The 26,364-nt window shown below is 40.9% G+C and overlaps 1 protein-coding gene across 4 annotated transcripts; it reads left to right on the top strand.

Moving 5' to 3' along the window:
- Window positions 1-1,431: 1,431 nt before the first annotated feature.
- On the top strand, window positions 1,432-26,364 carry LOC133406348 (interphotoreceptor matrix proteoglycan 2-like). Of its 4 annotated transcripts, none has more exons than XM_061683903.1 (21): window positions 1,432-1,630; window positions 1,700-1,867; window positions 2,518-2,684; window positions 2,761-2,789; window positions 6,312-6,344; window positions 6,851-6,906; window positions 10,242-11,605; window positions 11,679-11,831; window positions 11,989-12,047; window positions 12,131-12,151; window positions 12,246-12,499; window positions 12,635-12,675; window positions 12,758-12,983; window positions 13,153-14,744; window positions 14,823-15,042; window positions 19,783-19,993; window positions 21,306-21,494; window positions 21,923-22,118; window positions 22,510-22,589; window positions 22,789-22,841; window positions 24,137-26,364. In XM_061683903.1, exons 1-20 carry the CDS (start codon window positions 1,552-1,554, stop codon window positions 22,820-22,822), a joined length of 5,172 nt encoding a protein of 1,723 aa, XP_061539887.1. In that variant the 5' UTR covers window positions 1,432-1,551; the 3' UTR covers window positions 22,823-22,841; window positions 24,137-26,364. The 4 variants fall into 4 exon arrangements, with proteins under 4 accessions (XP_061539887.1, XP_061539877.1, XP_061539903.1 ...); XM_061683893.1 differs by having other exon boundaries at window positions 12,614-12,675; XM_061683919.1 differs by lacking the exon at window positions 6,312-6,344 and having other exon boundaries at window positions 12,614-12,675.

Raw genomic sequence — 26,364 nt, 5'->3', positions numbered from 1 at the left:
TCGACTTCAAAGTAAAACGAGCGTTGTGGGGGTGATGTTGAGTATATTGTGCCGTGATCTTTAGACAAGCGTACTGGCAGGACTTGGAGTTTGTCCCCTGATGTCTATTAAGCTGATTATCCAATAAAAGATGTCCGCTATTGTTGACGTAGGGGTTGGTGGAGGTGTTGGGGGAAGCTGGAATCACATTCAAATCTCTCCGAGTTTAACGTGATGCTAATTTGACAGGAAGGTGATAGTGGGAAAATGTGAATGACTATAAATGTCAGCATTTACAACATTGTTACAGTTCTTTTGAACACAATACAAAAATATACTTACATGCTACCTCTTGATTCAGAGAGACTCATGTTCTTGATGAGTGTGAACTTGAGAGTGAATATGTATTGGTTATTAGAGGGGTCATCACATTGTGTCACTCAGAATTACAGTATAAACCATTGTAAAATGTGTTAAATTTTATTATGTGCAGTAGCATGGTGGAGTATTGCTGGCACGTCTCCCTGACAGTTCTGAGGTTCTCGATTCAAATCTGGGCTTTGGCCTTCCTGTGTGTTTTCATGTTCTCCCCATGTTTTCTCTGGGTTCCCCCCACATTTTAAAAACATGCATGTTAGGTAAACTGAAGACTCTGTACTGATATTCGGAACTGTTTAGAATTCCTTCCACCTTGTGTAAGGCCCCAGGTCAAGTTGAAGAAAAACTGCCCCAAATCATGACACCCACCCCCCAAAAAAACCCAACATCAATCAAAAATCAAGTTTACCTATAATGGAGCGTGGTGGTGACAGCATCATGCTTTGGAGCCATTTTTATTCCGCTCAAACTGGAGAGTTAGTCAAGTTGGAGGGCTTTACGAACAGTTTGAAATAGTAGTCAGTTTTATCACAAAAACTTCAGACTTCAACTAACAAACAAAAGAAAAGTCAAGAAAGGCCTACTAGAACATCTGAAATTGAGTTGTGGTTAATAAATGGTGGCAGGTGTGTGCTGATTCCCATTTAATATGAGTTTGAACGTGATCCCGTGCACACTTGAGACACCACAAATTTTCAGCGCTAACTTTTACATACCCTCATGAAAAGATAACAACAAATGTTTTTAATTGAGTGGTACAGGTTATCGGTCACATTAATGGTGGAAAATGTTTTTAAATGATTTATCTGGTCTTAATTTTTTTAAATCACAAAAACCTTGAATTTTAACAGGGATGTTTCAACTTTTGTATCTATTGTAAAGCAAAAAATAATGTTAATATTTTGAGTTCAACTGTAATTAATAAAGACAAGATGGGCTCAGGAGTCAGTTGACTACTGGGTTGTTTGACACGAGAAACAAAATGAGGAAGCCGGGTCAAGTAAATAACGTCTACCCGCTAACACTCATCCACCCCAACAGCTTAACAAATAGGATTAAAGCTTCCATCTGCCCACCTGAGACGAAGCCACCCAGCGAGCTTCGTCCCTCCACCTCGTCACCAACCGGCGTCTGGACAAGTGTGAGGGACATTACACATGAGCTGAGGACGTGAGCTGGGGCATTGGGTTCGATATGGCGGGAAAGCATCGCGGGTTGTGGCTATGGATATTAGGGTTGCTGCTGCTGTCTGGCTGGGTCAACATGGACACAGGTCAGTTTCTTGCGATGAAATGTTTCTCTCACCTGTTGTGGTCACCTCGCTCCTCCTTAACACTCTCAGGTGACGAGACGGAGGATTCTTCTGAAGACCTGCAGCTTCTGTTCAGGCATCATGGATCCATGACTCGCAGGAAAAGGAATCTGCTGTTTCCCAGTGGAGTGAAACTTTGCAGTCAGGAGACATTAGACCAAGCTGTCTCCAACCACCTCAACTACTTTCACCTCAGAGGTTTGTCATGTTGCTCTAATGTCTATTTCTCCGTTTTATACTTTGTGCTTAAAATGGATGAAGCGCTTGTCTTAACACATCTTAAAAACTACGTCTGGCATCTTTAAAGGCAACCGATGGCAGGAGGTCAGATGTCAGACAGCCAAATGCTTAGGTCTCCAATACATGGGTCACAGAATTTTGATTTCCTGAAGCAGGTGACAAACACAACCTTGCTTAGTGGTGAAAGGGGTTACCAACCTCTTTGAAACTGAGAGCGACCTCTTAGGTACTGATTAATGCAAAGGGCTACCAGTTTTATACAGACTTCTAAAATTTGCTCAAATTACCTTTAATTACGTCTACTGTATATGAAGACACTGACGCTGTAAATATTTTTTTTTCACAAATATCAACAATGATTTAACAAAGGTAGGATCAGATAAATATCCAAAGACAACAATTTGTAAAATTTTCTGTGTTTACATTTTCAAATGATCACTTCGTTCTTTCATTCCATTCCTAGGAAACCACAATTTCCTTTTGGCGGGGAGCTAGGTTTTTTTTTTCCCCGAACAGATCCGTGGGTGACTTGTGGTGCTTGGGGGCGACTTGGTGTCCACGGGCACCATGTTGGTGAACCCTGGTCTTGAGCTTCTGCTGTGTTCCAGTGTGTCAGGAGACGGTCTGGGAGGCCTTCAAGATATTCTTGGACCAACTGCCAGAACGTGACCAGTACCGGGACTGGGTGGGCCGCTGCATGGATGGCTCTATTAGCATCAAGGAGATTGGCGCGTTCTTCAGTCAATCGGAGGAGCACCTCAGCCTCATTAGGAGCGTGAGTATCCTATATGGTTTGATCCAAATATGTCAGTTCTACAAGTCTAATAAGCTTCTTTGAATGTCTTTTTCAGAGAGTTGGCATGGCGGCACCAATGAGCAGGTCAGTGTCTCATTGCTTGCAACACAATGTCACGTTATTGCTGAGCCATTGCATATTTCGATGCTTTGTAGCGGTGATGATACAGTAGTAATTACAGAGCACTACTGTATGTTAGTCTTATTTCTAAAATTATACTCTAAATTAGAAAAGACTAAATTTGATATTAATTTTACTTGGACAGCTACATACAGTATCTGACAAATTTAAGTACACTCATCACATTATTGTAAATATTTTCTTATTTTTTCATGCGACAAGACTGAAGAAATGACACTTTGTTGCAGTATGAAGTAGTCAGTGCACAGCTCGTTTAACAGTGTAAATTTATTGTCCCCTCAAAATAGCTCAACACACAAGACATTATTACTGTAACGGTTGGTAACAAACGTGAGAACACCCCTTTGTGAAAATGTCCAAATTGGGTCCAAAGGATGATTTGTTTTGTTTGGCCACCATTATTTCCCACCACTGACAACTTTAAATGGTAGCAAAGTGTCATTTCTTCAGTGAGTATACACAAAAACAAAAAAAAAACAAAAAAATACTCACTCTTGTGAGGACTGTACAGTATAGATAGTTTAGCTTATAACACACACTGATAATCCTAAAATTACTACAATGCATTATTGGCCTTCTGCTTCGCTGATGGGAGTGGCGCTCATTAGTGCTCAAGTAGTAAGACATAATCAGTGGAGCTAAATACAGATTTTAGGTACCATGTTTTTTGTTGGTTCTTTTTTTCAAGAATGCAGAGTTGTGGTTATCTTGCATGGCCATGATCCCTGATGTCTGTACACCGGAAATGATTTAGCCCTCTCTCTAAGAGTCTTGACCAAGGAGTAAGATGGCCTTTAATAGAAATATAGATTAGAATGGACTTTGTTGTTGCACAAACAATGAAGTTTAGCAATGAATTATTAAAAAAAAGTACAAGTACACTAAACTATAGAGGTCCATTTTGCTAAATTTGAATATTGTGAAAAACATAATTTATTTGAGAAGTTAAATTCCAAAAGTGAAAGTCATATGGTCACAGATTTACTCCACACACAGAGTGAAATATTTCAAAAGGTTTATACCATTTTTAAAAGGTCAAATTGATCTCAATTGAAATTTAAATATTACATTAAAAAAAACATCAAAATGATTCTTAATATAGAGATTAGGTACCAATAGCACTTCTGAAAAGTATGTAGGTTTATGTGTGTTCAAGGAATCTGTTTAACGTGTTTCACTTTTTGGATTGAATGACTGTAATTACAAAAAATAATTAAACAAACTTTTCTACTATATTCTGATTTATTGAGATGCTGTCGGGTCAAAAAGCGTTTTGGCAAAGCACTCCACTCTAAAAGTTTGATTTATGAGTTGTTAGTGAGCTAATGTGTATTTCAACTATCACACTATTAGCATGGTCAGCAAAGCCAGTATGACTACCTTAATGAGTGTTTGCCTTGGTTTTCATAAAGGGTCCAGCAATGCTGTATTTGTTTATTTAGAATGATTATTTACACACATGGATAACATTGTTGGTACCCCTCTGTTAATGAAGAAAAAAACCCACAGTGGCCACAGAAATAACTTTAAACTGACGAAAGAAATAATAAATAGAAATGTTATTAAATGAACCAATGAAAATCAGACATTGCTTTTGAATTGTGGTTCAACAGAATTATTTTAAGAAACAAACTCATGATACAGGCGTAGACTAAAATGATGGTACCCTTAACGTAGTATTTTGATGCACAAACATTTGAGGCAATCACTGCAATCAAATGATTTTTGTATTTTTTCACTGAGACTTCTGCACCTCTGACCAGGTATTTTGGCAAACTCTTCATGAGCAAACTGCTCCATTTGTCTCAGGTTTGAAAGGTGCTTGCTCCAGATTGCATGTTTCAGCTCCTTCCACAGATGTTCAATAGGATTTAGATCAGGGCTCATAGAAGGATACTTCAGAAGAGTCCAATGTTTTGCTCTTTGTCATTCTTGGGTGTTTTTAGCTGTGGGTCATTATCCTGTTGTAAGACCCGTGACCCGCGACTGAGACTAAGCTTTCTGATGCTGGGCAGCACATTTCTCTCTACAATACCTTGATAGTCTTGAGATTTCATTGTACCCTGCACAGATTGAAGACATCCTGTCCCAAATGTAGCAAAGCAGGCTTTGAACATAACAGAGCCTCCTCCATCTTTCACAGTAGGGACAGTGTTCTTTTCTTGGTATGCTTCATTTTTGCGTCTGTCATCATAGAGCCGAGGTGCCTTGCCAAAAAGTTCCAGTTTAGTCTCATCTTTCCATTGGACATTTTCCCAGAAGCTTTGTGGCTTGTCAACATGCAGTTTGGCAAATTCCAGTCTTGCTTTTTTATTATTTATTTTCAACAGTGGTGTCCTCCTTGGTCGTTCGTCTCCCATGAAGTCCACTTTCGCTCAAACAATGACGGTTGGTGCGATCTGACACTGATATGCCTTGAACTTGGAGTTCACCTTTAATTTCTTTGGCGGTTGTTCTTTGTCCTTTTGTTACCATTAGTATGATCCATCTCTTCAATTTTTCATTAATGTTCCTCCCCCTGCCACATCCAGGGAGGTTGGGTGCAGTCCTGTCAATCTTAGATTTCTGACAAATATGGGCAACTGCAGTCACAGGAACATCAAGCTGCTTGGAGACAGTCTTCCATCCTTTATCTTGAATGTGTTTCTCTATAATTTTCTCTCTAATCTCCTGAGACAACTCTCTCATTCACGTCCTCTGGTCCATGTTTAGTGTCGTGCACACCATGTTGCCTAAGAGTACAGTGCTCACTTGTCAGCCTTTAAATAGTCTGACTGACTGATTACAAGTTTGAAGACACCTGTGATGCTAATTAGAGGACACACGTTGTTTGAACAACATCTTTTCTAGGGGTACCATCGTTTTTGTCCAGCCCTGTTTCATGGGTTTGTTTTTTTAAATAATACCGTTGAACCACAATTAAAAAGCAATGTCTGATTTTCATAGGTTAATATTCATTAAATTTTTTATTTATTATTACGTTTGTCAGATTCAAGTTATTTCTGTGACCACGGTGTTTTTTTTCCCTTTCACTAACAGAAGAGTACCAACAATTTTATCCACATGTGTATATTCTTATTTAATTAGATACTACAATAGACCAGCTGATAAGTATGATCCTCAAAATGACTTTGTCACATGTATTTAATTGAATTGAAGTTTGGAGAGGTGAAAAACAAAAATACGTTTGCAAGCAGCATATTCCTTAATGGTATTTTTTCCATATAAATGATTTCAGATAAAGATTTTCCTATTAACCATCGTAACCAATCTGCTTTATGTTAAAAATTCTGGTTGGGCAGTTAACACTCCCGAAAGTTCAGATCCTAGGATCTCCCATGGCTGATAATTGAGCTTTATTATATGTGCTAACTTGTATGAAAAGATGGATGCAAGCTTCACACACGTCACGAACGTTGATGTCTTGTTGACAAAACGTGTGTTGTGTTTCCTCACCTGCTGCAGTGTTCCCATCAGCTCAGGCCCACCTCTGTGCAGGTAGGCCTCCATGTATCTATCAATAAGAGATGGCAGGCTGTACCTTTTCTTGGTTTTAGTTTACAACATTTTTGTTTTAGAAGTATCCGGTGACAGAAAAAAACAAATACAAGCTATGGTGCTACATCTGGAGTAGCAAGGAAGCCGCGAAAACTACTTACAATATTAAAATTATTTATTAAGCGTCATGCTAATATGTTCATTAACGTGTAATATGGAAAGTGAATTTTGCTGCAAAAAGTGTACAGTATTGTAGATATCGACAGTCTGGTTGCTGTTTTAAAAAAAAATAAAAATAAATAAAAAATAAGGTTTTCGGCTGCATATGGTTGCTTCATGAATCTATGTACATTTGTGTGAAGCTTCAGTTCTGTTCTGTTGCATGGCATACATTGATGTGTAAAATGATTAGATGCAAATATATATATATATATATATATATATATATATATATATATATATATATATATAGTTATTTTATTCTACTTTGTGTTTGCTTTCTGCAGTTCTGAAAGTTTGCCAGGGATTCCGGTTGGAGGGCTTTTGACCAGCGCCCAGCCAGGTAATGTGACCTTGAAAATGAATTATTATTATTATTATTATTATTATTATCATTGTTGTTATTGGTAGTAGAAGAGGAGTATGAGTATAAGGAAAGGAAAAAAGTGCAAAAGAAAATGGGAGCACTGACGACAATCATTATTATTATTACCATTATTGTCAATAATATTTATAATCATCTATCCATCCATTTTCCATACCACTTATCCTCACTAGGGTCGCGGGCACGCTGGAGCCTATCCCAGCTATCTTCAGGTGTGAGGTGGGGTACACCCTGAACTGGTTGCCAGCCAATTGCAGTGACACATAGAAACAGACAATTTAGTGTTTTCAGTTAACCTACCATGCATGTTTTTGGGATGTGGGAGGAAACCGGAGTGCCCGTAGAAAACGCAGGGCACGGGGAGAAGATGCTAACTCCACCGGGCTGTCCTATTTTGGTGCATCATAGAAGATCCCCCCGGTTGTCTAGACCTATGGGCCTATTGCAGCTTATCTAAGGGTTGACCCAGGACAAACCTGAGTCAGCCCTGAGAAGGAAGAGGAATAGTTTAGCCGGCTCTTAAATTGGTGAGAGAGTGTCTGCCTTCCAGACTAAATCTGGAAGATTGTTCACAGGAGAGGAGCCTGATAAATGAAAGTCTCCTGTTTTATTTTCACAGATTTTGGGAACCAGAGAGAAATGTGAACTTTGGGATCATAGTGCTCTAGTAAAGTGGTTCTCTAACTGGCCCCCACCGGGTCCGCGAGCCACAGTTTGGGGTATGCTAAATAATTAGTGAATAAATTATTGTTGTATCATTTAATGAACATATGGGAACCAGCGCGCCAATAAAACCAACATACTAAACCAATTACTTCTCCCTATCTTAGCTTTGGGATTATTAAAAGCTCCGATGTGATTGTGACGTATACAAACATTAAATCTGACTTGCCTGTATGTGTGCAGTATTTATCCATCCATCCATCCATTTTCTGAGCCGCTTCTCCTCACTAGGGTCACGGGCGTGCTGGAGCCTATCCCAGCTATCATTGGGCAGGAGGCCAATCGCAGGGCACATACAAACAAACAACCATTCGCACTCACATTCACACCTACGGGCAATTTAGAGTTTTCAATTAACCTACCATGCATGTGAAAACCCACACAGGCACGGGGAGAACATGCAAACTCCACACAGGCAGGGCCGGGGATTGAACCCAACTCCTCAGAACTGTGAGGCTGACGCTCTAACCAGTTGGCCACCGTGTGCAGTATTTAATTAAATCAAATCTAAATACGTTAAATTCCTTTCTATTAAACAAGTAATGAATAATTAGTTTGAAACATTAAAAAAAAAAAAAATTCCTATGGTGTTTAGGGGTACAAGTGGTAGTTATGTTTAATTAGCGTTAGTATTATGAGGAAAATCTCTCCCTTATAAGTGGTCCCCGGACCCAGAAAGTTTAAGAACCTCCGCTCTTGTAGGTTCATAAGGCACCACAAGCTCTCAAACGTATAATAGTTGACCATTTAGTGCTTTATGGTCAGGTGAATTTGAAATTAAATTCTACATTTTACAGGAAGCCATCGTAATAAAGCTAGCACTGTGGAAGTAGTTATATAATAATAATAATTCCCCTTGTTCGAATCAGTACTCGTGCCACATTTAGGACCAGCTGGAGAGTCTTTAATGACTTGATGGAGCAGCCATCTAAGAGAGAGTTATAGAGTTACAATAATCCAGGCTTGAGGTCGCAAGCGTGCAGTAGTTTTTAACATTAGCTAGAGGCAAGAAATATATAAAAAAAACAATTATTTTGTGCAAGTGTAATCCTAATCCAAGGTTCCTTATTGTTCTACAAGAGGTGAGGATAAAACAATCTTGATTCATTGAAGACCCTGCCTCTAAGGTCCTCGGTGCCAAAGACGAATATACACTTAGTTTGATCTAAATTCAGTAGTAAGAATTGCCGGTCATCCAATTAATTATTTCTTTAAAACACACCTTAAATTTGGATAACTAATTGGTTCATTCACATTTCATTGATAAATTGTGTCATCTGCCTAACAGTAGAAGTTAACAGAGTGTTTTTTTATAACACTGATTAAGGGAAGCATGTACAGATTGAGCAGTACTGGTCCAAGCATAGACCCCTGCGGGACGTCATGACTCACTTTTATATGCACACTCCTTGTTACTGATATTTTCAAACCGTAAACAAGCTTACGAGTAGGATTTTAACCAATTAAAGACCGTTCCTTTAATGCCAAGATCTACCGAAATAGGTACAGAGATGACTTTTTTCTGAAACAGTAAGGAAGTCATTTGTAACATTCACCAGTGCTTTCTCAGTGCCATGATGCATTCTAAATCCTCAGTGAAAGTCTTCGAATCGACGATTGTTTTTGTAGAACGTCATACAGTTGTTGTGTAACTTTTTTTCTTGAGAAGCTTGGACAGAAAAGGAAGAATTTATATTGGCCTAAATTTGACTAACACATCTGGAGCCAGATTATGAAACTTGGGTGTGGGAGGAATCTGGCATTTGTAAAAACGGTCCCATTTGGCTAGACTTGGATCCAATAAGAAACATTTCTGTTTTGTCACTGTTTGAGAAAGTTGGAGATAGGCAGTCAAAAAGGAAGAAATAACAGTAAAAAATGATGTTAAATTTAAAGAAAACATTGCAGAGAGGGAGAATGGAGACCTAAAATATTTTGTCAGCCGAAAGTCACGGAAAGGAGTCAAATTTAAAACAACTGTCTCACAATGTCTTCATTTGCATTGTCCCAACACTAAAACTTGATTACAAAAGCTGAAAAAGGGAGGGTGTCGAAGGTCACTGGTGGTCATCTGAGGTCTCTGGTGATCCCGTGGTAACAAAGTGAAAGTCCATGCATAACGAGATGTAAAGGCAGTGTTGCATAGAAATGTGCACGCAGATTTGAGATTGGTTGTGAGCAGCTATTGTCAGTCAGTTTACACCCCCAAGCAGGCACAAGCAATGGATGCCAGAACACATGCACCCTCTGCCCAGAATAGCTCATTAAGCCTATTTACAGGCCACAACCTGGTCAATTGTGAACCAGCAGCAAAGGTGTTCCCGAGGTTACTGCTGGACGAGTCTTAGGGCCGTCACAATCACAGGGCCTTGAAGTCTGGGCTTGCTAAAAAAAATTGTAGGGGCAGTCTTAAATTCAGATGCTCAGTAGATTCTCAGATGCAAACAACCGTATAATGTCAATGTGTAATGTTCGTGCATGAAAAACCAGATTTATCCTAATTAAATTGCCTAAGTTTCATCTTTTTAAAAAAAATATTTATATTTTGTTTTTTTCCTGGAATTCTGCAGTTGAAGAAACCCCATCCTCTGGTCAAGCGGATCCTACTGAGACACCCTCGCCCTCTGCACTTGAGGAAGTCCTTGAAGGAGAATTATCACAGACTCCTGTGGAGTTGACCCATGACACTGTTGTCGCTGGTGTGCCAGACGGGTCGGTAGGCTGTGGCTCTATTGTTGCAAGTCACTCTGACAAGACCACTAATGTTCCTCCTGACGCTATTGTAAAACTAATCTCTAAGCCGACTGCCCAGGTCCCACAACAGGATAGTCGTGCAGGGGTCACCGCTTTAACTGAGGAAGGTTTTCCAGATACATTTCAACAAGACGTGGTGACAGAAGAAACAAAATTGGAAAAAGAGGAAATCAAGTCTATGGAAGAGCTACTTGTAATTGTCAATGATGCCACAAACAAGGAAGACCCAATAGTGGCTACAAAAGAGTCTGTCAAATCAGTTGATGAGGCACGAGAGGAACGACCCGCTGAAGCTACAGAAGAACCAGATGAAAGTCCAGCTGAAGCACCGATTATACCTGCAGAGGCAGAGATTGTCATAGAAACTGTGGAAGAAGCTCAACTGCCACATGATGTGGCATTCAGGGACGGAATTGACACTTTAGGAGTAAAATCTATGGGAATGGAACCTGGACCTGAAGTACCTGACACACACAGTACCCATCTTGACTTAACAGAGAAGACACCTGAAGCTGGGGTTGAGACTTTGGAGGGAAAGGCTGACATGACACATTTAACAGCAGAATCCACATCTAAACATGAAGCTCCAACAAAAGCAATTCAAGAGAACATTGAGGAATCACATCCTGAATCTGATGAAGATGCAAGTCTAGTTATTTCCCTGGAGAGTTCAGAGAAATTACTGCCAGAGACTGAATCAGAGGAACCAGATGTAATGGAGGAACTTCAGGAAGACTCTGATGTGGGACGTCCATCAGCAATGATCACGCAGAGTTCTACCACTGAAGTTGATAATGGAGGTAAAATTGAAGTATTTCCTGAAGTTGAGGAAGAGCTTCCAGGTGAAGACCTTGGCCCAGTGGTCTCCTCTGAGGGTGATGAGCCCCCAGAAAGTGTCCAGACAAGTCCTACAGAGGTTCCTTCTGACAAAGTCCAGTTTATCTTTACAGATGCAACAGCAGAAGATGGAATACGTACAGAGGCACCGTCCCATGAAACAGTCGTTAAAGCCACTGTGGAAAGCAATGCCGCATTTGAGGCCACACCGAGCAGCTACGTGCAAGCCACCACAACATATGTTGTGGAGTACAACAATGGCAACTTCCCAGATTCCACAGAGAGCCCCCTGAAGGCCGATAGCAACTTACTGAGTTTCCCCTTTGATGAACAAGAGAACTCAGTGAGTCAACCACATCCAAGATCCCAAATTTCTTCAACTACACTAAACTTTTTCAATGTTCTTGCACATTTAGCTTCATAATGAAATCGACAACACCTTCCTGAGGCCTCTGAAGGAACAGATGGTGGAACTGAGCATTACACTGAGAGAAGAATCCTACAACGGTGCTCTGAGAGACCCGAGTAGCGTCCACTACCAGCAACTAGTTCGACACTTCACCCGCAGGGTATGATTGCACGACTAAGTTTAGCCTTGAGTCGAGATTTTGAGAGGTCTTGAAAGTCTCAGTGCTCAGGTTAAATGGTTCGCCATAGTTTTTCCTCAAAAAGTTCTTGATAAACAAACAATGAAAACAAACTTTGTTTCCTGTGTTTCACATCCAGATTAGAGACGCCTTTGAGAAGCTGCCAGTTTTCAAGAATGTCTTTGTCATTGAATTCAGGTACGGTTTTGTTATGCTGAAATCATTGTCACCAGACTTATGGAACTTTTTTCCAGTTTGCTGTGTTTTGTTTCTGTTCACAGACCTCAGAAGGACCTGGAACGGTACGTCTGCATCCATTTACAGTTCACATGCAAGAAGAAATGAGGTATTACAGTGGGCATTTGATATGTTTTTGTTTCGTTTTTGTCATTTTAGGGGTTTGGTGGTTCATGTCCACTATGCCATCACTTTGGCGATGGACAGTGACGGCATCTCCAATGCCACGATGGACTTCATCACGCTGCAGAACAACCTGGTGGAGAAGAACTATCCTGCTGCTCCTGAGGAACCAACTGTAGTTTACACCATCACCGACTTCCGTAACTACATTACGGAAGCCCTTCGCAAAGACAACGTGCTGACCAACAGCAGCCTTGGGACCCACTCTGACCCGCTGCTGCTGGAAAATGGTGACTAGATGCATAACTCGCTACCATTTTCTTTCGGCATTTTATTCATTCAAAATGAGGAGAATCACATGGATCAATCCCAAATTGTTGAAATTTGTCATCTGTTTGCTACAGCTGAGAATTTTTTACCTCTAGGGAACCCGACGAGTCGACCAGCCGACAACTTCTACAACATGGTGAGTTGCCGCCAAATATGAAAAATGTGCGGTCAACCATCTTCATTCCTGCTGATTAATAGGTGATAATCACCTTGGACAGGATAACGTCCTTACTGCAGAGAGACCACCCGACGAACTGAATCCGGAGATGGAAAACCGGGATATTTTTCCGAAGAAGGATGACTTCCTTTTTGACTCATACGACTCGTGGAGAGACACAAAGACTGAAGCCGTGAGTGAAAATGACGTCTTCATGGTTGATGAGAGTACAACATTTCCACCGACCCCCGAGAGGATGCCAAGTCTGCTGCCAAGCACACAAGACTGTGAGTTAAAGTAAATGGTCCAAACAAAATATGTTTACTGATTTATTTATGCTTGTCTTCCATGTTGTCTTCTTTGGTCATTTCCAACACGTATACTAATATCAGAACTACTTCTGCTTTATGTTACACATGTGTTAATGTTCCCACTTTGTGTTTCTATTTTTGACAGCTGATGAAAATATTGAAAAGGAGGGTTTTCTAGTAAACAATGCTCCTGGTCCTACAAGCAAGCCCTTCCAAGGGGACCATGAAGCTTCCAATTCTCTACTTTCACTTAAAACACAGAAAGGCCTTGAGCTTGCAGTGGAATATGGCTCTGGCTCTGGTTTCTCAGGAGATGGGCAGGAAGGGGTTCTTCAGTCTTGGGACCCGGAAACAAGCTTTTATGGTGAAAGCCATCTGGAGGTGCTGCCACCACCAGATCTGGAAGAGACAGATGAGGATGATGGAATACAGGAAGTAGGGGGGATTCTTGTTCAGTCACTAAACAGCAAACAGGATGAAGTCATGGGTTTCAGGTCCACCCCTCCTATACCTTTACATACACTTCCTACATTGGAGGACTTTAAGCCAGATGGAGACACGGACAACCCATTCTTGGATAAGGTTTTATTTACACCACACATCAGCACAGACCCTCGGTTCTCTACCACTGATCCACCTGTCTTTTCACCCAAAGGCACTTTGACAGTCGAGTTGTCTGTGCAGACAGTGGAAGCATCTGGCCTCTATGAAGAGTCACATGTGACGCAGGATCAACACAATTTGGTGGCATTTACGGGTGCTCCTCAGCTGCAGACTTGGTCTTATGAGCACCCAGGGTTCTTACCAGACGTGGCAGTGACAAGCGAAACCACAAAAGCTTCTCCTGTGCAGGAAAACACTGATGCTGCTGCAGAGTTGAAAAAAAAAGAAGTCATTGCGACTCAAAAACCTGACATGACCACACAACGACCAACATTTGAAGAAGTTCAGACAGTTGCAGTCGAAGAATCGCACTTTGAGGTTTTCCCTCCTCAATCACCTCCTGAGGAAGTCTTGCCTGTAGAACCCAATTTGCCGCTTCCAGAAACCCACCATGATGGGGTTGAAGTGTTAGAGGAACAACTTCTCCTGTTTTCTCAACCAACAACTGCAATGGTTGTGACCCTCGAAGAAGACCTGCTGGTGGATGAAATCTTAGTTGTTACAACAACTGCTGCTACTGCTCCTGTTGTCACTTTCTCACCTGTTACTTCAGACCCCAACCCCATTGCCCTCTCTCCAGAGAAAGATTCACCATTCATTCGAGTGTCAGATTCAGCGCCCGAAGATGAGGACTCACTTAATCCTGAACACTCCAATCACGAAGCTCATGGTCTGTTCAGCACACTGTCGTCAGAAGTCAGCGGGAAAAAAAGTCCTTCAACAGATGAAGATTTTGGAACAAACTTGGAAGTCCTTAAAACGACAACTTTGTTGCTTCCAGATATCACTGACAGTACAGAAGCAGATGAAATCCACACTATAAAGCATGTGCCAGGCATTGATGTCAGCCTTGACGTGTCCCAGTATGGCAGCATAGTAACACAAGGTGACAGCAGCGGCTACTCCAGTGGCGCGCAGGGCTCAGAGCTGGATGCGATTGCATTGCCGACCAGGCCAATGCAAGCCCTGACAGTGTTCTTCAGGCTACGGGTGACCAACATGGCGTTCTCCATGGACCTTTTCAACAAGAGCTCCCCTGAATACAAAGCACTTGAGCAACGGTTTCTTCAACTGGTGAGAACTGAGCCAATGTAGAGTGGAAACCGCACATGAGAATAACATTTTATGTTTGATTTTGTGTTTATGTTTCAGCTAGTTCCATACTTGCAGTCCAACCTAAACAACTTCCAGAACTTGGAGATCCTCAACTTCAGAAATGGCAGTATTGTGGTTAATAGCCGCATGAGATTTGGCAAACCAGTTTCTAGAGGTGTTGCCAATGTTGTTTTCCTCATCCTTGAGGACTTTGCTAACACTGCCTACCAGACCATGAACCTTGCCATTGATAAGTACTCACTGGACGTTGAATCAGGTAAGACGGAGACGTGCTGACTGTACATGCACATATTTTTAGCTAAGGAAGTAAGTAATAATCTTGCTGATGACAATCGATAACTGATGTTTTAGCCTGTTAATTATTGATGACTAATGTGTAAAACATTAGGCTATTCATGTTTGCCACTGCATACTTAAAGGAGACATTAAGCATTTTTTCCCAATTCAAAACAGTTCCCAGTTGTCTTGATAATATGTCAGAATTTATGTCACATCAGAACAATAGTTAGACAGTCTATATATTTGAGCTAAAGTAACATTACGATCGTGTTCTTATTTGGGGATAGGGGTGAGGATATACAATAACTGAGAAAAAAAGAGAAATGCGGGGGGAGAAGAGAAATGTGAATACCCACCACCTACCCTATTACTATGGTTGCCAGGTCCCCGACTGGCAACCATTATCTCTGTGCCATGATCGTGTGTGGTGGGGTGTAGTGCATTAAAATTAGGGAGAATGGTGTGGGTCAGGCGAGACGGTCACATGGCAATGATGACACGTAACCGTCACCCCCACCCAGGCCAGCCAGCTCCCCAAAGGATGGGCGAATGTATGTGTTGCACTAAAAATCCACAGGGGAAAGGCATGGCGGGCCAAAGAGCAGGCCAGCGTGCCGGAACACCTGGCCGAGTGTCCTCCCCAGCCCAACCCTAATTTTAAAAAAAGATCAACTGTGAATCACACTCAAGCCTTTCTAAGATGGCATAGATTCTATTTTCCCTCAAGAGGCAGCGCCGGCCCGCTGAATAACACTTGTCAATTACTACGTGGACTGTGAATGAGGACCAGTTTATGCGTTGCCAAACACAATTATGCCACGATCCCCACATTGCCGACAACTTCACCGTGCAATCAAGTATGTGCCGCTTATCAGAAGCTAGCGCTAATCTGCGCACCTAAGAAAACTCTGTGCAGCTCTGCTTACCTTTTGGCTGTGACATGATAGCGGTTCTGGGTACAGCAGTCCGGCAATCGACCTCTGGCCAAAAATGGCACTCGATCTTAGGCCAGCCTAGCTGCCAAAGCAGCAAAGTCATGACTGGAGAAAGTTGGTATGATGTTATCATCTAAATTAGCCCGACTGTTACATAACAATGGGGTCGAAGTGCGGAATGGCTCGCACACAGACACGTTTTCAGGAATAGCCAGATTAAAAACATTTTTAATTTAACACTTCATGGCTGGGCAGGCACTCCAGAGACCCAACCATTTGTATATAAACATTAAAAAGTCAATTTTCAATAATATGTCTTCTTTAAGAGGCGGCACGGTGTAACTGGTTAGCACATCTGCCTCACAGTTCCAAGGACCAGGGTTAAAATCCCGGCCTCGCCTGTGTGGAGTTTGCATGTTCTCCCCGTGCCTGCGTGGGTTTTCTCCGGGTACTCTCGTTTCCTCCCACATCCCAAAAACATGTGTGGTAGGTTGATTGAAGACTCTAAATTGCCCATAGGTGTGAATGTGTGTGCGAATGGTTGTTTGTTTATATGTGCCCTGCGATTGCCTGGCGACCAGTTCAGGGTGTACCCCGCCTCTCGCCCGAAGATAGCTGGGATAGGCTCCAGCACGCCCGCGACCCTAGGGAGGATAAGCGTTACAGAAAATGGATGGATGGATGGATGTCTCCTTTAAGAAATTAAGTGGTGTTTAGGAATACATCCAAATTTGACTTAATGTAGAAAATTATGACAAATGCACTATTGGTACACTTGTATGCTATTATCATACTTTTTCTGACTAAATTTTTACCACATTTCTGTTTTTCTAAGTACAGTACCAGTGTCTTTTTTTCTTCTTCCCCATCACCCTCTGTTCCCCTCACCAGTCAGTCCTTTAAACTGAGCTTTGCTGTCCATGGAAGTTTCAAATCCACTTGTGTACTGCTATTTTAGATACCAAAACTAAGATGCACTATAAGCTTGATCATGTACTTTATGTGTATTATCATACTACTTTTACTTCCACTTTGAAAACTATTTAATATCAAGGATCACACAAGTCTGCTTTGTGCCAATGTGTCCAAAGACTCTTGACACACAATCGATGCAGTCGGCGCATTCGCCGAGTTAATCTGTCTGGGAGGAACGTGAGCAGCACCAAGTGACACTGGTCAGCCGCCATCTTTTTGACCTCTGTCAGCACAGTTCACTCTGTGACTGCCTGTCCTTTGAGCGTCATTATTTCAGCTTCCAACCACTTAGAAATATTTTAGCATGTACTTTGTAACCGTACTTTACCTGCACTTTATTTTTATTGTATATAATTGGCAGTAAAAATGCATGTTTACTTTTTAGTTTTATACTTAAATACACTTCAGAGTCTGTACCTTTTTACCTTTACTTAACTGCAGAAGTTAAATCAATCGGGCACCTCTACTTTTGTTTTTTTTGTTTTTTTTTTAAACATGTATCCGTACTTCTACTTGAGGACAGTGTATGAGTACTTTTTACATCTCTGGTGACAAGACAAAAAGAAGGTTCTGCTGGAAATTGTTGGAAATCAAAAACTGTTTTGACAAAATTACAAATAATCTAATGACTAAAAATAGATACAAATGTTTTTTTGAAACACTATATATATATATATATATATATATATATATATATATATATATATACACACACACACACACACACACACACACACACACATAATTTGGCATTCGTAGTCCAAGTTTCACTTTCGTAAGTGAGGACTGGTAAAATACATTGATTGAAAACTTTTCTTTTCAAGAAAATGGGAAGATAGTTCTTGAATATAACACTAAGCCTTCCATAAGCCTGCCAGACAAGCTTTATGCGGCGTTCAACTTCAATGCTTGTAATTCCATTCATTGTTACAAGTTGGCCTAAATAGTTGTCGACGGCGTCTAGGACATAGTCCTCCATTTTTATATGTTTTTTGTGGACAGTAACGATTGAACACGACCTTCGTTTTGCTTTTGTTCATTTTCAGACCTGAGCAACAGCTTTCTAACTCTAATTCCTGAATACGACGCTGTAGTTGTTCAGCATCGTAAGAGAATAAAATGATGTCTGCAAAACGAAGATGGCTCAAATAAGCGCCGTTAATTTTTAAATTTAAAATTTTTTTTAATTTCTTTTTCCCAATTGAGCTTTTTAAATATTTCTTCAAGGCAAGCTGTAAATAGCTTCTGAGACAGTGGTGTTGCCTTGCCTGACCCCTTTTCCTCGACTTATTCGCACTCTTTCATCATCAATTCGTATTGAACCTGAAGAATCGTTGTATATCGATTGTAGAATGTTGATCTAGGTCGGCTCTATCCCTTGATTTACTAGCGCCTGCAGTATCGAAGTGTTGGTGACTGAGTCAAACGCTTTTTCATAGTCGATGAAGGCTACACACAGAGGCATTTCGTACTCGTGTCGTTCGATTATTTGTTGAACTGTCTGTATGTGGTCCATAGTATTAAAACCGCTACGAAAACCCGCTTGCTCTATCGGCTGTGCTTCACTGAGTTTGATTCCAACTCGTTTGTCCAGTATCTTTGCAAAGACTTTATAAATCGTTGAGGGCAGGCTTATGGGCGATAATCTCTTGGGTCCATTTTATCGCCTGATTTATGTAGCAAAATTATTTCTGCGTCTTTCCATGTCGCCGGTACGTCTTGCAAGTCCAAGCAGCGTTTAACTAGTTTTTCAAGGATCTGATTAAGTTCATTCCCGCCTGCTTTAAGCAATTCAACAGAAAGTTCATCCAGACCACAAGCTTTTCCGGCCATAAGTGAACTAATAGCAATTTCAACCTTTTCATTTAGGATACATGGAACTGGGTCTGCTTCTCGCTTTCCAGTAATCATTCGGTGAGGGTCACTGTATAGGTTTGTGTAAAATTCTTTAACTCGTTGTACGACTTCTTGGCGGCTGTGACATATCGTTCCATCGGCCATTTTCAAACCAAAAATAAGTTTTTTGTGGAGAATCGATGCACGTTTTACGTTTTTTATTCCATGTCCCGCTTCAAGCGTTTTCTGAACAAGCCGAACGTTGTAAGTTCTCAATTCTTGTCGTATGTTTTTCCGAATCGTCTTGCACAATTCAACATATACAATTTTGTTGATAAAGCTGCCCCTTTTCTTTATTTCTCTTCGCTTTTTCATTAAATTGAGAGTAGCTTTAGATATTCGAAATTTGTGTTTCGATTGACTATAAATACGGAATAAATCCTCATAAAATGCTTCCACCTCATCGTGAGTGTGGCTGATGGTCGGCGCATATATTTGTGTCAATTGAAGCGAGTAACGCTTTCTAATAGAGATGGTACATGTGGCGATTCTATCGGAAACCCTTTTGACACTTAAATGTTTTCCATCATCAAACAAATTGTAATATTAATCAAATTAGACAGTTTTTAAATGAAGGTTTTTATTATTAAGGGAGGGAAAAACATCCAAACCTACATGGCCCTGTGTGAAGAAGTGATATCCCTTAGCAGCAACAACTGCGCGTTTGCGATAACTTGCAATGAGTCTCTTACAGCGCTGTGGAGGGATTTTGGCCCACTCGTCTTTGCAGAATTGTTGTAATTCAGCCACATTGGAGGATTTTCAAGCATGAACCGCCACGAAGGGGGCAAACATGTTTTTACATCACTGTATATATTCCAACAAGGAGTGACAAGAGCACAACATGATTGTTACAAGTAACACAGCTTGACCAACCTGCCCAAGGAAAATCATTTTGTGATTCTGTGCAGGTGACAAAGCGGACCCGTGTAAGTTCCAGGCATGTAACGCCTTCTCGCAGTGTATGGTCAATCGGTGGTCGGGTGAGGCCGAGTGTGTATGTGACGCCGGATATCTGAGCGTGGACGGCCTGCCATGTCAGAGCATCTGTGATGTCCAGGAAGACTTCTGCCTCAACGATGGGAAATGTGACATCATTGCGGGCAAGGGCGCCATCTGCAGGTCAGACTTTTTTTTTTTTAAACATTAAAGTCACTCAGAGGATTGTGTGTTTATTTACGTTCAGATGGTTTCTTTTGGAAGAAACCATCTGAAAGGACATTTACATTATCAAGACCTAAACACGCGCAATAATAAGCATATTGTTAGAGTAATCCAATCAAAACCGAAAATTCTTACTTTCATGAAGACTGGATATTGTATCGAGCATCGTTATATTGTACAAGTGACTCTAATGCTGTGACAGGTTGGTGTATATTTAATGACCCTGTAAAGTGAAATCATCTATTTGTTTTTTAATTACATTATACACGTTTGAAGATAGTCACTACTGCTGTAGCGGTACATTAGGCCGACCGACTTTGGTGCAGGCAGCGTGGATTCAGTTCCGACTCAGTGACGGTGTGAATGGTTGTCCATCTCTATATGTGCCCTGCGACTGACCGGTGACCAGTTCAGGGTGTAGTTTGCCTTTTGCCCGAAGTCAGTTGGGATAGGCTTCAGCACCCTGTGACGCTGAACAGGATAAGCAGTATTGAAAATGGATGGATGGATGAATGTTTGACGATAACTGCAAAGACTGAGAACGAGGTTGTACTCAGTTGTGAATAAATAGCATTAAACTGTTTTCAGTTTTCCTGATTTCTTTTTTGGGGCATGTCTAAAATGGTGCCCAGTTTTGTTTGGATCAGTGAGTATCCGGTGCCATTACAAGTTACTTAACTATTATTACTTGTCCCATTTCTACCACTACAGTGTCCCGTTAGCTAGCTAGCTAGCTATGCCTATAGCCTGATAATGCATCTAACCTGGATGCCACAATTTAGCAGCCTATTGGAGCACTGGATGGATGCCTGTTCACTCGCAAGCTAGCTGGTGGTTAGCGCTTCTCGTTGCGGTGTGAAGAGCTCCTGGACGACTCGGTGGGATATACTTTATTCCAGCTAACGGAGGCTTTAAGCAGCTATATTTCCGCGGCTCAAACATACAGGGATGCGTAGGTGTAAAAAAGTTGCTGTATCATCCATTTTTCACCCGGGCGTGGTTTCTTGCAGTCAGCTGACACGCTCATAGCGTTAGAGAGCAGAGACAACGGCTTGAGGTTTCACCATTGTAAAGCCTCATTTTAATATACTTAGCAATTTTTTAGTCATTCAAATGTGTTAGGGTTATCAACAGCACTCTTCTCTGTGGTCATGTGTCAAATTTAGAGTGACTTTAATATTCTCAGCTGTTATACAAGTGTAACGTTAAGTTGTAAATGACGAAGCTAAAGGTATGATAGACGGCTGCTGCAAATATTTAACAACCGCAGGTGTCGCGTCGGAGAGAACTGGTGGTACCGTGGCGAACACTGTGAAGAGTATGTCTCTGAGCCACTGGTGGTCGGCATTGCCATTGCCTCAGTCGCGGGTTTCCTTGCGGTGGCCGCTGGGATCATCTTCTTCCTGGCCAGGACCCTGCGCGAGCAGTATGACACCGAGGACACAGAGGATCCTCTGAGGTTAGCACAGCAGTCACTCCGTGGTTTGTGTTGTTGTCACCACTGATTACTAACCAGTCTCGTGTGTGCCGCGGGAAATGATCTAATTTCACTTAATAGGTGCCAAAATTATTATTACTTGACTACAAATTATGTATTCTAATACAATTAATTGAATCTATCCGTGCCAGTAAAATATAGTAACAGGCAGAACAATTAAATGTTTTACGACTAAATGGCCAAAGGTACAATTAACCTCATTATTTCAGCATATATTGTTTTTGTGACTCTTTTGTTTCGCGGTGTGCAGTGATAGTTTTCTAATGTAAAATGTGACTTTGCTCAGTAAAGGTTGGTTAGCGCCGGTGTACACATTATTTTGTAACACCACTGAAAGCGGTTAATAAAAGTCTAAACTTTGTGTGGGTGATTCATGTTCTGTGTTGCAGACGAGGTGACAGCGTGCCAACTCTGGAACGTGCCACTAAATTCAACCCAATGTTTGAGAGTGACCCAGTTACGACCCAGTATTACCGCCGCTATGATGATGACCGTCCCCAGTACAGCAGCCCCACTACCACGTCGAATGAACTCAGTAGCGAGGAGGTCCGACACATCTACCAGAACATGGCGCTCACCAAAGAAGTGTGACACGTTTGTGGTTTGATCTTCGTGTGTTAAGATGGTTTGCAGTTTGTGTGCCGTGGCTAATGTTTTCTTTGACTTTACAGTCACCTCAGTTGACTTAAAGACTGGATTTACACTGTAGGTCCAAGAGCCCAATTCCAATTTAATGCTTGTATCGAAATCTAATTAAATGTACATTTCAAGTGATCCGATAAGACTGTGTGATCCAATTCCATGAATTTCCACTGCCAGGACGCATATCCTAATTGTGTCACTTGAGAGCAAAAAAATCTGAACTGTGTCACTTGAACCTTGCGGTGAAAATGCAGTCTTAGTGTTCATACATTTAGACATTATGGAGCAGCCTACAGTATACTGACTTGAATAATTGATCCATGACCTCCAACAGGAGATCCAGGAGCGTCTAAGGATCATCGAGGTGTGCGCCAGGGATCAACATTTTGCAGATTTTGTGCGACAGACGCAAGTGTAAGTGATTCCACTATAAAATGGTGCTAATGTAATGTCGGTGTTCACTCACTCAAGTATGAAATACTAATTTGCAAATGAACTTTGCTTCAGTTTGGTTTTGGAACTTTCAGAAGATTCTCCACTCACTTGTGACATTTTGCTCTTTTGTCAGAAGTAGACAAGCGAAACGTTTTTGTTTTTGTTGTTTGCGGAGCAGATTCCTAGAACGACGGGGCAGCTCCACCACATAACGAGCTGCAAGCTTAAGAGGTACTGAAGTTCACCTTTTTAATTTGCTGATTAGTTTAAGTCTCATCAAAATTGTTGCTCAAACATAAATACAGCGGCCTGAGTCTCACAAGAGAACTACCGTTATATGAATTGGCTATTATTGATAAATATTTGTTCAAAATATTTCTGGTTAGATGAATTAACAAACCCAACAAAAGACATTTCTGTCCGCGTTGTTCTTTCTCGCATTAAACGATGACCATGTTGTGCCAAAACGTTTTCTGTTAAACTTTACAAGAACGATAATAATAATTCTCATCTTAATGCAGATGGACAGTACATATACTCCTAAAGTGATGTCTTTTTTCATCTTCATATTACAACTTCAGTCTTTTTTTTTTATATATATCCCCAGCGTATGGTGCTGCTCCTCATTATGCTCATTCTCATTTCCTGGTGTTTTAAATATGTACATAACATATTCTTGTGTGCTGCTACTGTCCATTTTGCTGCTGTAAAATTGGAATTTCCCCATTACTTGACTAAATCCTTATTCTTTTCTATTCTAACCCAGGGGTGGACAAATTGAAGGGTCACATTTTTTTTTTTTTTTAAACAGACAGATAAGGCCAGCTGATGTAAACAAAAAAGTTAAACATGTAAAATATGTACCATTGTTTATTTTAATAATAAAATCATTGATTCTCTATTTTTATTTTTGTATTTGTAATTAATTATAATCAAAGAAATGAAAAAAACTTTTTTTTTTCACAAAAAAATGATCCTTTATCTAATCAAAGATATAATGAATGAAAAGTAAACAAATAATATATACATTTTAGTATAAGGACCTATAGGGTCCAGATAGCCTATATTTCACTAACAAGTTCTGTATAATTTTGTTTGCTCAAGAGCATTTCCAATATCAATCCATTTAGGAACAATTGGTAAATAACTAATTGCCCCGGGAATGCCCCTTTTTCATCATCCTTCTTCGTTAAAGTTGGTATTATACCTTATATTGATATCATATACCCTTGTACTCTCACATCAAAACAAGAGCACCCCAAAATGATGGTCGATCACTAATCTAATATGTATTACAGGACTCTTAATTAGTAAACGCTTGGTGGGCCAGATTCAAGAATGAAGTGGGCCATATATGGGCTGCGCGCCATACTTTCCCTTCCCCTGTTCTTATGTATTCCATTTTTTATTCTTCTAATATCACAGCTTTATTCTCATAAAATATTTTTTTCCCCTCATTACTTTACACAACTGTATTCTTCTAAATCTATCGCTGTTTTGTCCTAAAATGATTTTGTTCTTTTCAGGGTGGCCCCAATACTCCTTCGTACCAGTCGCCATCAACCTGATTCATTTTATTTTTGCATTCTAGAATGTTCAAATCGCTCAATTAAGTAGGCTGACGTTAACGTTAGGTTAGCAAGCATCATTCTACACAGACAGCTGCCTTTGCCTGCGACTGTGAAAGTGGTGACTTGGGCGGTCGCAGCGCCTGATTGGACAGGAAGGTGATGAGTTTTATTTTCGCAAGACAACTGTTGACCATTGACCCTTTTGACAGTCGTGTCTGATCTTTTGGCTGTCATTATCAGCTGGTATAACTAAAAAAAACATCTCCTTTCGCTTCTTGTCTCACTTTAAAGGGCCTAATTCCTTAAAATAACATATAGGAGGTGCTAAATTGCGTGTTAATTTCCTCTAACAGATTGCACCGCGTTGGCAACAGGTGTAAAAGTGGTAGAGACTGCCGTATTTAAGAGGGTTTTGCACTTTATGTAGCTCTGATGGTTTTCACCATGAAAGATTTTGGAGAGCACCACAAACACAAAATCAAGTTGGAAGTGATGGAATTGGAAGTGATAGCGGAAGACAAACAAACAGAAAACTAATTTATACCTCTGAGCATTGTGGGAAAGCCAGGAACTGCATGGGCCTTGTTTTGTTTGATTTAACTCGCCCCGACTGCGTGACCACTGGATGCATGTGCCCATCCTGCGTAACATTGTGCTTAGAACGTGGGACAGTACACCCAGAAACCTGCCCCGGGAGTGGCCAGCACCAGAGAGCCACAGAGCGCTGGAATGACCCAGATACAAGGAAACGCAGAGTTGAATGGAATATTGTCATATTGTCAAGACTCCTTTTTGTGACTGGCTCCAAGTCCACCCTTAGATCATTCAGGACTTCCAACATCACATTTCTAAATAAACTATAAAGTGTGTCTTGATCAGTTTTGTTTCTGGCATTTTACACAAGCGTGAAAGATCTGTTCTCCCCGTCATCTCTCATTTTGCTAGCGCCTCCTCATTGTAGTACACACAGCGGTGCCGTTTGCGCCTCCCTTTCAGACGTGGTATTTAAAGGCACCAAATCAGCCATTAAAGTTCGTTTCAGGTTTGAGAAGTGACATTGTGCAATGTATTTGCATTTACTCCTCCCACAATGTGCAAAATGAGGTATGGGGCAATTTTGGATGTTTGGCAGATCCAATCCTGGTTCGCCAGGTTAGTAGATCAGCTTCCACATCAAGTTTGCGCCCGTCTTTGCTCGTGCAGCCCTTTAGTAAATCAGACCCCAAGTATTTTTTTGTTTGCTGTCATGCCCTGTCCGTGTTGCTTCCACTTTCAATGATGTTTCTGACACTGCTCGCGATCTGGAAGAAATGTGGTGATTCTATCCTCTTTCCAGAAACCTTTACTTCTGTTTTCCTGGGTTTGTTCTTTGGGGCCAGCGTGACGCCTCCTCAGTGCCTTGGTTGCTCTGTCAGCTTGTGGACGTGACGCAGCTCAGGGCCCTTGAAACAAACCACTTTAGTGTTTCAACCTGGATCAGTTGTTCTTCTTGTCTCTCGGTCCAGTCAGCTGCCTGCACAGTGCAACCATGCACCCTGCATGTTTACATCAGTCGTAGATGAAGAGTAGCCTAGCGACCCATTTGCATGTTTTTTTTTTAAATGATAACCCAGTGTCGCTCTTACTAATATCATGCAACATTGCGAGCATGTCTATTTTATATGTTTATATATTTTCATTGTAATTTAGCAGTGAAGCTCAAGCTACAGACCTGCAAATTTCATGATGGCAAATTGTGCTGTATGTTTTTTTTTTTCATGTGATGCTGTTTTAGAAGTGTTTTAGCACATTGAAAGTTTCTTAATCTGTTCCTGCATAGTCTGAAGTACATCTTTGAAATGACCTTGCTAAACCTTGTCACGGCTTAATAAATGTTATTAAGGACATTGAGTTCACAAAAACAACTTTATGATTGAACTAGTGCTGCTTGGAACTCCAAACAAAGCATATTTGAAACAACATGCATGTCTACATTTTGTCTCCTTGTATTGACTTTCCTTGTGGGTTTGTTTGTCTAGTTGTCTTTGTGTTGGACAAGAAGCAAACAAGCTGCTTTGCTGCTGTTTGGCTTGTGTTTTGTATTGTGTTTTCTATCGGTCCGATCGTAGACCAACATGACTGTCTGGTGTGTTTGTGCGAGCAGCACCATTTTCTAAAATAAAATGAGAATATTTTTTACTGCG

Source organism: Phycodurus eques, chromosome 1 (genome assembly GCF_024500275.1).
Source record: "Phycodurus eques isolate BA_2022a chromosome 1, UOR_Pequ_1.1, whole genome shotgun sequence".
Lineage (NCBI taxonomy): Eukaryota > Metazoa > Chordata > Actinopteri > Syngnathiformes > Syngnathidae > Phycodurus > Phycodurus eques.
This window is presented reverse-complemented; position numbering and strand designations above follow the sequence as displayed.

Coding starts and splice junctions, on each gene's coding strand:
- LOC133406348 (XM_061683893.1), top strand. CDS start 1,552: ATGGCGGGAAAGCATCGCGGGTTGTGGCTATGGATATTAGGGTTGCTG. Junction 6,345..6,850: donor TCAGGCCCACCTCTGTGCAG/GTAGGCCTCCAT, acceptor TGCTTTCTGCAG/TTCTGAAAGTTTGCCAGGGA. Junction 6,907..10,241: donor TTTGACCAGCGCCCAGCCAG/GTAATGTGACCT, acceptor GGAATTCTGCAG/TTGAAGAAACCCCATCCTCT.